The sequence below is a fragment of the Callospermophilus lateralis genome, chromosome 6 (genome assembly GCF_048772815.1).
Source record: "Callospermophilus lateralis isolate mCalLat2 chromosome 6, mCalLat2.hap1, whole genome shotgun sequence".
Lineage (NCBI taxonomy): Eukaryota > Metazoa > Chordata > Mammalia > Rodentia > Sciuridae > Callospermophilus > Callospermophilus lateralis.
The window spans coordinates 107,750,543-107,764,171 of record NC_135310.1 but is presented as its reverse complement, the minus strand read 5'-3'; the positions used below and the strand labels follow the sequence as shown (position 1 = coordinate 107,764,171).

Sequence of the window (13,629 nt, the reverse complement as noted above, 5' to 3'; positions counted from 1 at the left end):
TTTAGACTAGTATAGGCAATAGCAATTTTTGACAAATGGTACTTTAAAGAAACGTAGATTAAATAAGGACCGATGCTCTGTTGGACTTACATCAGTCCTGGTGCTTCCCTTATTCCTGTCTTCTGTTGTGGATAGGTCAACAGTTCAGAGAAAGACTTTTCTTTTTTTATATCTTAATTGGTTTGAAAATAGATATTGGTTGGTGTCCCTTTGGGAGCAGGTTGTTTGGGTGTGGATATCTCAGAGTCCCCTTGCTAAGTGACTGGTTAGCCTGCTAAGTGCAATGTTAATGTCACTTATGTGAACTGATCCCCTTTGGCAGGACCCACTTTTTTCCTCTATTGCAGGTTAAGATCCTAATGTGTGAAAATGAAGTCCCAGGCTACCATGATTTGCTGCGTAGTGTTTTTTCTGGCTACAGAATGTTCCCACCATAGACCCAAGAATCATATAAAAGTAAGTTTGATCCATCTCTACATGGTCCCAAGAGAAATCCCTCAGTTTCTCTAGATGGCTGGCTTTCTGATCAACAGTACGTTCTTTTAAATACATTTATATGACTATAAGTTTACTCTTGCTGATACTAATTTTCTAAGGAAGGGCATAAACATAGAGGAAAGGTGGCAGGAATGTGATTGGAGAGCAATGGCATAGTAGAACCATGCCTTCGCAAGCCACAGGGAATGTGGACAGGGAGCTGAAGAGAGGAGAAAGTACTAGTCTGGCAGTTGTAGGGCAACTTAGATTCAGATCTTGATTTTGCTTCTCACTAGCTACACAAGTTGTTTTACTTTTTTGAGTCTTAGTTTCCTTATCTATAATATGAGGTTTGTTTTTTAAGATAATATTTATAGTCCTTTATAGGTCTACAAAAATTGTTATTCTGTTATTATAACCCATGACCCTTCCTAGTATATGTCCATTTCTTTCTTCTAAGGAAGTAGCTGGAGGGTCACATTACAGCATTTCACCTTTATAGTTAATAGAGTCTGAGCTTGATTGGCATAATTAAAGCTGCCCCAAAGATGTACCCTAGGGGCTGGGACTATAGCTCAATAGAGGGCTTGCCTGGCATGTTTGAGGCACTGGGTTCAATCCTCAGCACCACATAAAAATAAATAAAATAAAGGTACATTGACCACTAAAAAAAAAAAAAATGATGTACCCTATCCCCTAACTTGACCTTCAGAGCCCAAGTGACTCTGTCGAGGTTAAGCCCTCATGGAGGGCAGTGTGTTCTCTGTGCTCTCATCTGTGTTCCCTTGGGCAAGTTCCTGCAATACCATCACAGGAATCTGCTGCAGGTATTTTCCTCATCATGAACACATTTCCTTTTTATATTTACATGGAGCCTCTAAGTTGAGATGAGCAAAGACAGTCCCACAGTAAAGAGGGCCTTTGGGGATTGTGTTTTTCAGGATAGAGCAAAACTTCAAAACTTTGAAGGGAAACCTGGGACCGGAAGGATACAAGGTATGTATCTCTAGAACCATCTTTATACATTTGGAGACAGGGCAGGATAAAGGAAGGACACTGATGTTCCAAGCATGTCCCCAGGCCACAGGTGTCCAAGGAAATCATTATTTCTAACAAGTCCTTCATATTTGCCACTATTGGTAGATTTATTACGACAACACCATTATCCATGGCATAGTCAGTGAAGTGAGTTTGCAAACATTCCTGTGTACTCTACAGCAGTTGATAAATGTCCATTTTCAAACCCCAAAGGAAGTAAATCTGTTCAAACTAATGAGCTAACAACAGGCAGAACAGGAAAGAGGACCAAGTTCCTCCTTTCCTTCCTTTAGATATTTTCAGGGTGCTTTAACATATACAGCCCTGTGGTGCTGAGAGGTCTATTGAAGCAATGCCAGGTGGATACCATGGTGGTGAGACTGGTCACTCTCAAGAAGTGAGACATAAACTAAGGAGGTAAAGTCATTAGTAGTAACATAACAAAATCATGTGGCTCACACCCACATAGTAGGGATAACTGGATTCTGCACAGTCATGGACAGGTATAGTTCTGGTGGCAAATGCATCTCTAAATAGATGTGGACTTGGAAAGAGAAAGAGGAGAGAAAGGTAGCTAACATTTACTGGGCATTTATGACAACACTTATCTAAGTATTGAACAAGAGGCTGTCTCATTAAACCTTTGTAACAACATTATAGCATCATCTCTAAGCAAATGAATGCAAAAATTAAGAACTATTCCAGTTAAATAACTTGCAAAATTGTTACATTTGGTAGATGTCAAGGAAAAATACAAACCCAATTGTTTTCTTTCCAAGGGAAAGCAGTAGTCCCGGCCCTAAGTATGGGTGCATGTCTTGATTCTAACCAGTTGGTCATCTCATTTTATTGACTTCAACACCTAATAGGTCTCAGCATCATCTACATATTTCCATTCTACTGTCACTATCTTAAAGGCAATTTTTCTAAGACTACTTCAACAGTTTCATTCTTAGACTTCCTGTCTTGTGTTAATTCACTTTGATCCATGGGCCATATTTGGCCCACCACCAGTTTTTACTGGAACACAGTTATCCCCATTCGGTTACATACTGTCTTTGGCTACTTTTCACACTAAAAAGACATAGTTGAGTAGATGCGACAGACACCCATGTGATCTGCAAAGTTGAAAATATTTATTCTGACTAGAATTTGCTGTATTTAGAAAATAAAAATATAAGATGCCAGGTTAAATTTGAATTTCAGATAAGCAATAGATAATATTGCATGTGTCACAAATACAGTAAAAATAATTCTCTCTCTTTTTTTTTAACAAAACACTTTCAATCCACCCTCATTTTTTTTTTTTTGTGGCAGATTCTAAATTTTCAAATTCACTTACTCCCTGAAATTTATTTGTAACCCTTAAATCAATGCAGTGTTCTTGTGATCATTCAAGACATGCATAGAACAGCGAAAAATGGAGTTGCCTAATGCATGTGTTCCCAGATAAGATTGGCCAAGGTGATACCCTGTGTCAGCTTTTGGTCACTGCAACCAAAACACTTGACAAAAAAAAAAAAAAAAAAAAAAAAAAAAAAAGTAGAGGAAGAAAAGTTTGTTTGGGCTCACAGTTTCACCATGTAATGGAAGGGAAAGGCAGAGGAAAGCAGCTCAGGACACAGCAGCAATAAAGCAGAGAGAGCTAATTCTGTTCACCAGGGTCAAAATATAAACTCCAAAGTCACACCCCCAGTGACCCACCTCCTCTAACCACATTCCATCTGCCTACAGTTACAGGCCAGTTAATCCATATCAGTGGATTAATTCACTGATTAGGTCACAACTCTCCTAATCTAATCATTTTACCTCTGAAAATTTTTGCATTGTCTCACACATGAACTTTGGGGGATACCTCATATCCAAACCACAATATCCTGCTTTCTTATTCTAGCTCTCATACTACTAATGAGTCTCTTCCAATCTGCATAATGCATGATTTTGCATTTTTGTGCTTTTTGTTTATGATTTCTTTTTTGTATAAAATGCCCCCCAACCACAGTGCCAAAGTGCTGTCTAGTGTTCCTAAGTCAAAGAAGGCTGTGGTGTTTTCTGGAGAAAATACATGGGTTAGATAAACTTGGTTCAGGCTTGAGTTGCAGTGCTTATGGGCCCTGAACTCAATGTTAATGAATCAACAATATATATTAAATAAGGTGTTATTTAACAGAAACAAATAATACAAGTTCATATATTGATCAGTTGATGAAAATGTCATGAGCAGAAACTGGCAGGAATCTAACCTTAAGTTCCCCTGGGATGGTTGGTTCAGATGCTAATTCATGGTGAACTCACAGAACATAACTCCTGTGAATAATGAGAATCGACTGTATCTGAAGTAAAATTAACATTTAAATGGGTTTTCTGTATTTTATCTGGCAACTCTACTTATACAGTTCTGTGCAGAAAAGTTTACTGACCCTTGCTCTATGCTGTTGCCAATTACCTTTCAATAACAAATCCAATCATGTTTTCTGGTAACTCTGATGCTAGCACAGCATTCAGTGCCCCTCAGGACTTTACCCGTGCTTTCCTTCAATTCTCACTGCCGGTACTTCCTCTCAGGTGTTCTGAGCTAGATTTTCTAAATGACCTCTAGCTGCCCTCTCCACAAGCTGCTCACTCTGCCTAGACACCAGCATCCCCATTGGCCTGGCAGCCCTTATTCATTGCTGCAGACCCAGTTCAATGTCACTTCCTCTGGGAAGCAATCCCCAAAGTCCCAGAATGAATTACATGCACTTATCAGAGTGCCAGTGCAGAAATGCTAATTTGGTCTCTCACTCATTTCTTTTTCCTTTTTAGAGAAATGTCATGAACCTTGCCTTTCCTCTACCAACTGCAGCCAACCCTGTGCTAAGCACTTTCATGGAGAAATCGGATTTATATGTCATCAAAAAAAGTGGCAAAAATCAACTGAAACATGTACAAGCCTTTCTGTGGAAACACTTTTTAAGGTGACTCATTTGTATATTATTGATATAGGAGCTAATCTCCCAAGTGGTAGCGGAGACATATGTAATGCTCTCTGTTCAGCTCAGACCTGGATTTAGGAAAATATAGAGTGGGTTAAATTTGTCTTTTGTCCTTTTTCTCTTACCCCAACTCTGGGGTACTCTCATCTCTGCCAATTTTATTTCCCTTCTCAGAACCTTTTCCCAACAAAGACTTGAAGTTCATTTACCCTGTGGTATAAATGATTGCTTAGAGATTCAAATTTAGCCTTAAAGGTGGATTTGCATGCCCCTGTGTTAATTAATCAACTGAATGTCTAGAATTAAATTTGATATCTTTCTTTTTTAAGTATATTTTTTAGTTGTTGATAGACCTTTATTTTATTTATGTATTTATATGTGGTGCTGAGAATCGAACCCAGTGCCTCACACATGCCAGGTAAGTGCACTACCACTGAGCCCCAGCCCCAGCCCCTGATATCTTTCTTTAATACTTTCAGTCTCTTGACCAAAATAAAGTAGAGATGTATGATTCAGAGGCCATAGAAATTCAATGTAGAGAACACACCTCAGTTAAAATTAAAATGTCCTGTTTTATATTTTTGCACTTAGCCCTCATTTCTTTCTGTCTTTCCTTCATATCATTGAAGCATGTGGGTCCCTGCATTTCCTGTGTGGTTTTATAAAGGGACTTCCTATGGAGTCTGTCAATTAGCATAGGTAATCATATAATTATCCTTGTAACTGCAGTGACATTCAAAAGTGAATTAAAGGAAATAAATTATTGCTTTGTCTTATTCAAAGTCACATTCTGAGGGAGTCTACGTAAAAGCATCAGGAAATGAGCAAATAACTTGTAAATTATAAACTTTTCAAAATTGTATTTCTTTAGCATTTGGTATTTCAACTGCCAACCTCCAAAAACAACTCCCATTTGAAATTCCATGTGGTTTCTCTTTCTCTACATCTCTGTGGAAAATCATCTTGTTATAATAATACTTGTGTTAAAGCCACTTTCCTGAAAGTAAATTCCAATAGGGAAGGTCAGTATCAGTATCCTGATTTCTATGGGAATTTGATGGAAGTTGATGCCTATTTGTGACCCTATCTTACCTTCCTCTACTTCTCAACACTAAAACCCCTTTTTAGGACCACTTGCTTCTTTTCCATGTGGATTGTTTGTGCTTTTAGTTCCTTTAGTATGATACATGCCAGAAACTCAATCATTTTTAATAAAATAACAATCTTTTTTTTTTTTTTAAACAGGACTCAAATGTGGCATTACGTCTTTCTGTAGCAGCACCTTCTATACCTCTACCCATTCTAGACTTTCAAGCTCCAGAGCCTGTTAAGAGTGTAGCTCAAAGAATCTGTAAGAATTGCCCTCATGATTATGCTTGCATCATTGATGTTGTGAAATCCTCAGAAACCACATCTGGAAATATTGCATTTATAGTGGAGTTATTGAAAAATATTTCTACGGATTTGTGTGGTGGTGTTACCCGGGAGAAAATAAAGGTACTCTTACACTGGTAATAGTTTTTTAAAATATCTTACACTTTAACAGTTTCAGATGTATTTTTCAGGGTAAAAACTACAACTATCATAATAAGAATATCAGGCATTTCACTTCAATTTTGCCTATCGACGTAAGTTAAAAGATTTGAAATACATTGTGATCACCATGAGCAAAACAGAACTTACTCTAGTATTTCCAAAATTATGTTCTGGTAGAGCACAACTGTTCTGAGGAATGTTAACAGAGATTCCATTATTTTTGATACTCAGGATGGAACCCAGAGGCACTTAACTAGTGACCCACATCCCCAGCCCTTTATTGTATTTTATTTAGAGACAGAGTCTCACTGAGTTGTTGGGGGCCTTGCTACGTTGCTGAGGCTGCCTTTGAACTTGTGATCCACCTGCCTCAGCCTCCTGAGCCACTGGAATTACAGATGTGAGCCACCGTGCTCAGCTCAGTGTTTCTATCTTTGAAAGGTGGCATAGCACTTGCAGGAAATTTTGGTTTAAAAAATGCAGTTTTCCTTATGGCAGAATGTAGATCCTTTAGTGTGCTAATGAACATCGGCACTTATTATTAAAGGGAGGGATAGAGATATGGTACATAGTGTTGTTCAAACTTAGATCACCAAAGAATCCACTGCTACTCCCCTCCTGAAATAATCATTTATATCTCATGGGAAACTTGGGTTCTCTATCCTGTGTTTTGGAGATGTTGCCTTTGGTACAATAATAAAGCAGGTAATGCTTAGCTAGGTCTGTATCATTTGTGTGTATGTGTGTACATGCATTTATATATGAGTTCTTTTACTTTTCTTCCCTGTGTGCAACCTTTCTTATGTGAGACTTGAATACAGAGAATTTGAAGAGAAATATGTCAAATAAGAGCAGGTAATTAGATGTTTAGAAATTTTAGATTTTAGAAATCCATTTTGTACAATAACGAGCTTTCCTCCACTGCAGAGCTACAGTGAAGTGGCCAACCACATTCTGGACACAGCAGCCATTTCAAACTGGCCTTTCATTCCTGACAAAAATGCCAGCTCCAATTTGTTGCAGTCAGTGAATCTGTTTGCGAGCCAACTCCATATCCACAATGAGTCTGAGGACATCGTGGATGAACTCTTCATTCAGATGAAAGGCTTTCACATCAATCACAACACCACAAAGAGAAGTTTCAATTTCTCCATGAGCATGGATAATACAACAGAAAGCATCTTAGGAATGATAGAAATTCCCAGGCAAGAGCTACACAAACTGCCACCAGGGGGCACATTCCGAGCCATTAGCATAGCTTTTCCAACCTTGGGGGCCATTCTGAAAGAACCCCACTTGCCAAATGAGAGTGTTTCCCGACCCATAAATGGTCTGGTCCTTTCAGTCATTTTGCCAGAAACGATGAAGAAAATCTTATTCACCTTTGAAAAAGTCAATAAATCCCGAAGTACCAGGGCACAGTGTGTTGGCTGGCACTCCCAGAAAAGGATGTGGGATAAGAATCAGTGTAAGAAGATGGTGGATACCATGGACAAAGTGAAATGCCATTGTAACTATACCAATGTGATGATGTCGTTTTCCATCCTAATGTCCCCCAAATCTGTGAGTGACAAAGCCCTGGACTACATCACTGGCATTGGACTCAGCATCTCAATTCTTAGCTTGGTTCTTTGCCTGATCATTGAAGCCACAGTTTGGTCCCGTGTGGTTGTGACAGAGATATCATACATGCATCATGTGTGCATCGTGAACATAGCAGTGTCGCTCCTGATTGCTAATGTGTGGTTCATCATAGGCTCTAACTTTACCGTAAAGTCCCAGGAAGACAACTGGTGTGTCACAGTGACATTTTTCAGTCACTTTTTCTACCTCTCTCTGTTTTTCTGGATGCTCTTCAAAGCGCTGCTCATCATCTATGGAATATTGGTCATTTTCCGTAGGATGATGAAGTCCCACATGATGGTCATTGGTTTTGCCATTGGCTATGGGTGCCCGCTGGTTATTGCTGTCACCACAGTTGCTATCACAGAGCCACAGAAAGGCTATGTGAGATGTGATGCTTGTTGGCTTAACTGGGATAATACCAAAGCCCTCTTTGCATTTGTCATCCCAGCCTTGGTCATTGTGGCTGTGAATCTCCTTGTGGTTTTGGTTGTTGCTATCAACACTCAGAGGCCCTCTATTGGCAGTTCCAAGTCTCAGGATATGGCCATAATTATGAGGATCAGCAAAAATGTGGCCATCCTCACCCCATTGCTAGGACTAACCTGGGGTTTTGGAATAGCCATTCTCATAGAAGAAACTTCATTGATATTCCATATAATTTTTGCTCTGCTCAATGCTTTCCAGGTAAGTTCCAAGAGGGAGATATTTTTTTTGTGTGTGTGTGTGTGTGTGAGTGTGTGTGTGTGTGTGTGAGTATGTGTGTGTGTGTGTGTAACTTGGCTGGATAGAAAGAAAAAAAAGAAAAGGAAAGAAAAAAAAGACTATGATTTAAAATTACAGAACTCAAAACACCCCTTCCATTTCCTTCCACATCTTATTGAGTCTCTTACTCTGTTGACTGTCAAACTGAATTTACCTGATCAGGTCAATTGGGTGCAAATCTCCTTCCTCCTCTCCTCAGTGATCCTCCTAAGGTTTCAACACCAGAAGTCAATCTTATCTTACAGAGGAAGTCAGGGAGGTGTGAAGCCATGCTCACATCATGCCTCAAAACTAGCACGATTTTATCCTTTTCCAGTGGAATAGCCCATTTTTAGTGAAATAACCATTTTCTATAGTATGAAGAGAGGGCCCTTGGCATCCACTTTGGATGTTAACCAGTCAGGAGTTCTCATACCTCTTCCCTGCTAGTCCCTGTGAAATAAATCTAAGTTGTTATTTAATGAAATGGATCTTACCATATTTTTCCTGGTCTTGGGAAACATATGGTAAAGTCTCAGTCTCAACCTCCTTATCTGTAAAAGAAAGATAAGAATCTAAAATGGACTCTCACATAGTTGGTTTGGCAAGATCGACTGTCTCAAAGTTGTTTTACTCCCTCTTGCTACTCAGCTTGTACATTTGGGACACTGTCATTAGCCAAATTGCTTTCTATGCCTATGAGTAATAGGTAATTTGGCAAGTCCGCAGTCTCAATTATGCTGTTAATCAGGGGTTGGCAAACTATGACCTCCTGCCTGTTTTTGTAAATAGGGTTTTACTGGAATATAGTCTTGATGGTTTCTTTACCTTTTCCCCCATGACTACCTTTGAGCTGCATTGGTACATGTGAGTCACTGCATGGCCCACATGGCCTAAAATATTTACTATCTGGATCTTTTCAGGAAAAAAATGACCTGACTACCACTTTCAACTATATCAGTATAACTGCTTAGTTATATTAATAATTTTATATTAATTATTATTTGGCATTTGTAGGTAAATGGATGGAGTTGGAGAATATAATGCTAAGTGAAGTAAGCCAATCCCCAAAACCAAAGGCTGAATGTTTTCTTTGATATTATTATTCTATTTCAGTGTGGGATTCAAAAGATAAGACAGACTTAAAAAATTCCAACTCAGATCACTTACATATCTTACTTAGAATTCTTTCTTTTAAAAACTGTGCTCATGGGGCTGGGGATGTAACTCAGGCGGTAGCATGCTCACCTGGCATGCGCGGGGCACTGGGTTCGATCCTCAGCACCACGTAAAAATAAAATAAAAGATGTTGTGTCCACCAAAAACTAAAAAATAAATATTAAAAAAATTCTCTCTCTAAAAAACAACAACAACAACAACAAAAACTATGCTCATTAACTATTTAATTCCCTGTGTTTTATTGGTGCATTATATTTGTACATAATAGTAGGATTTGTTGTTATATATTCATGTATGCACAAAACATAACAATATGATTTGGCTAATATCATTTCCCAGTATTTCCCCTTTCCTCTCCTTCTTCTTTCTCCTGATTCCTTTCCTCTGTAATACTGGTCTTCCTTCCATTTTCACAAGATTAGGAAATCTTTCTTTTTCTTCTCTAGAAAAAAAATATTATTCTTGACTTTCTGTTACTCAGAATTCTTTAAAAACTGTGTAGCATATTTATTTCATTCTTCCTGTTGGATTAAAGAAAAACCTTTGTTTCAAGTTTTTTTTTATTATTTGTTTATTCTAATTTGTTATACATGATGGCAGAATGCAATTCATTTCATATTACAGATATAGAGCTGAATTTTTCAAGTCACTGATTGTACACAAAGTATTTTCACAACATTCGTGTCTTCATACATGTACTTAGGGTAATGATGTCTAACTCATTCCACCATCTTTCCTACCCCTATTACCCCCCACTCCTCCCTCCTCTTTATTCTATCTAAGTTCCTCCATTCCTCCCATGTTCCCCCTCCAATGCCTTTATGAGTCAGCCTCTTTATATCAAAGAAAATATTCGGCCTTTGGTTTTTGGGATTGGTTTACTTCACTTAGCATTGTATTCTCCAATTCCATCCATTTACCTGCAAATGCCATGATTTTATTCTCTTTTAATGCTGAATAATGGTCCATTGTATATGTACACCAAAGTTTCTCTATCCATTCATCTACTGAAGGGCATCTGGGTTGGTTCTACAATTTAGCTACTGTTAATTGTGCTGCTATAAACATTGATATGGCTGTGTCCCTGTAGTAGGCTGTTTTTAAGTCGTTTGGGTATAAGCTGAGGAGTAGGACAGATGGGTCAAATGGTGGTTCCATTCCAAGTTTTCCAAGGAATTTCCATACTGCTTTCCAGATTGGCTGTGCCAGTTTGCAGTCCCACCAGCAATGTATGAGTGTGATTTTTCCCCACATCCTTGCCAACACTCAAAAACATCAATAATAATAATAATAATAATAATAACCCAATCAATAAATGGGCCAAGGAACTGAACAAACACTTCTCAGAAGAGGATATATAATCAATCAACAAACATATTAAAAAATGTTCAAAACTACTCTAGAATTTCATCTCAAGTTTCTTTCTTTCTTTTTGTTCTTATTTTTTAGAAATCAAAAGCGTTTGGATTCACATGCATTATCCCACTATAGAAGTTACTAATTAATGACTAATGATTTCATCCTCTTTCTTACTTTGGAATTTAACTAAACTCCAGGATGTTTTGTTCTATATTTCTTTTTCAGCTCATTTGTATTTCTGTTTTCTTGGTAGAAAGAAAATTACCCACTTTGTTTTGATTTGGGAGCTGGGGTTTGAACCCTGGACTTTGCACACACTAGGCAAGTGCTTTGCCAACCCAGCTGTCCCTCCAGCCCCCTAAATACTTTTACTTGTATACAACCCTGCTTTCTCAACAAGCTATCCCTGTGACTCACCTTAACATTTTTAGTCACCTGACTGGTGTTTCTTTACCATTAAACTATCTTTAGATGGTCAAGAGACCCTCCTGGCCTTTCAGGTCTTTGTAACTTTCTCTTTCTTTCATACAAAAATATTCTTCCACTAGCTGAGAGCCCATAATTGCCTATTTACAGAACAGTAACTGCAACTCAAAGCAGACTAGAAAAGAAGTTTCATTTTCTTAAGACGACTTCCATGATTGTGATTTTGAATTACAAGATTCGGTGTCATGTGTAACTGTCCTCATAAGTAAGAACAGCTACTACACTATTTGAAAAGAAAGTTAAGAAGATTTAAAACGGTTGAAGATTCTATTTTATATTTGTAGTCATTTAATAAATATCAAGCCTCAAGAGAGGGATTCTCATCCAAGGAGGAGGTAGACTAAAAAAAAAACACCCATTAATGCATTTTTGTTTGCATAGTTTCTAATGTCCAATTGCTGCCCTAGAAGTTACGGAGAACATGGTATTAAAATAACAGCTGGGGTACTGTTTGAGAAGCTGATCTTCATCATTCTGTTGAATTTTTCCACAGGGTTTCTTCATCTTGCTGTTTGGAACCATTATGGATCACAAGGTAATTTGAATTCACTTCATTCCTTGCAGATGATTTCCATGTGGCTAGAGGAAGCAGCAGTACAAGGCAATTTGATGGGAGGGTATAGTCCAGGAAGCTGTGTTTAAGAGAACAGCTCAGGGAATCCGCTGTGAGGGGAGAACTGTACTCTCTCACCTCACTCTTTATCAGGTCAGCAGGAGGTTGTGTAAGAGCATAATTGGTGAAAGGAATAGAAACCATGGCCACAAATTTAATTTTAATTCTAAATCTGATTACAACCACACCTCCACTTTTACCCAAGTCATATTATTTGCCAGTCACTATATTAAGCCATCGGATGCTGCTTTTGTCAGGGTTACTGGTCTTAAAGTTTCAGGACAATTTTGAGTCTTGGGATTTTTGTTGTTTCCTCTGATGGTTTGTGAGATATTTCTGTCCTTGCTCTTTTAGATAAGAGATGCTTTGAGGATGAGAATGTCTTCTCTGAAGGGGAAATCGAGGGCAGCGGAGGTAAGCTTTTAGACACACATGGGACGGTCAGTGTCCTCCTCAGTCATAAATATTGCAGCTCAGTACCCAGGACTATTAGCAAAGACAATCAATAGGCCACCTTTCGTTCACTCATGTCTTCATTTTGTAAATTTGGAGTTTCTTGCTAAAACAGAACTTCAGCAGAATATACCTTATGAGAGAATTTTGCACATTGGATGTATTTGAGCTAGATATTTGGGCCCATTGAAATAGGACAGTGTGAACCCAGGATCTTTGATTTATAAAAGGTGAGAGGCAGGAAATGAAAGTTGAATTGGCGATAAGATTCTAGTGCAGCCCACTCATTTTATGGGTCAGGAAGTTAAGACAGATTGTACTTATTAGATGCGTACATGGTCACCCAGCTTGGTGAGAATTGCTCCATCTGGAAACTTTGAGGAAGATTTGACCTGGCTGTTTGCCATTTAGGGTATTGACTAAAACTGCCAAAATGGCTATATTATTTAAAACTTATTTGTTCAACCAATAGATTCTTATTAAGAGCTACTTCCTTGAAAACAAGCTTTCTGGATATATTGAGAGCCACCATTTAGGGTTAGCTTGTACTGAGTATGACTTTTAGTACCACATCTCTTCAATTTTAAGATAGGCATTTTCTTAGCCTTTTAACACCTTTAAAGTTGAAATGTATCTTATAACCAATTAAATATGTCATGGCTTAATTGACAAGTTTTTTTTTTTTTTTTTTTTTTTAGCAAAACAAAAAAGATGTAACTGATAACCTTACATTCAGTGAAATATGTTAATTTAATTCCTTGTAGTTGTGATTTTCACATGTTTATCTCTAGGAAGGCTACACATAAACACATATATATGTAAATATATATCATTTTTTTTGTCAGTATCCTTACTTGTTGTCACCTCTGTTATTTTTACCCCCATTTAGAATACATCATTAAGTCCAACCAATGGATCTAAATTAATGCATCGATGAGGGTAAAATGTGAGTATGAAAAACTCAAAGAGAAACTTCACTTGAAAGTTGTACTGAGCCACTCTGTACACAATAGCCTGATCCATGATGCTCTAAAGAGGTGGGAGGGGATTAGGGGACATATATTTTAGAAAATAGAACATCTTGAACATCTTTATTTCCTGGCACATAAATGAAAATGTGTACATTTTCTTTAAAATCTGTGTCAC

General features: G+C 37.9%; 1 protein-coding gene across 1 annotated transcript; it reads left to right on the top strand.

Moving 5' to 3' along the window:
* Nucleotides 1-369: 369 nt before the first annotated feature.
* On the top strand, nt 370-13,420 carry Adgrf4 (adhesion G protein-coupled receptor F4). Its single transcript, XM_076860114.2, has 8 exons — nt 370-456; nt 1,419-1,473; nt 4,321-4,472; nt 5,736-5,987; nt 6,954-8,336; nt 11,911-11,952; nt 12,385-12,444; nt 13,373-13,420. The coding sequence occupies exons 1-8, from the start codon at nt 370-372 to the stop codon at nt 13,418-13,420; spliced, it is 2,079 nt and encodes a 692-aa protein (XP_076716229.2).
* Nucleotides 13,421-13,629: the final 209 nt, after the last annotated feature.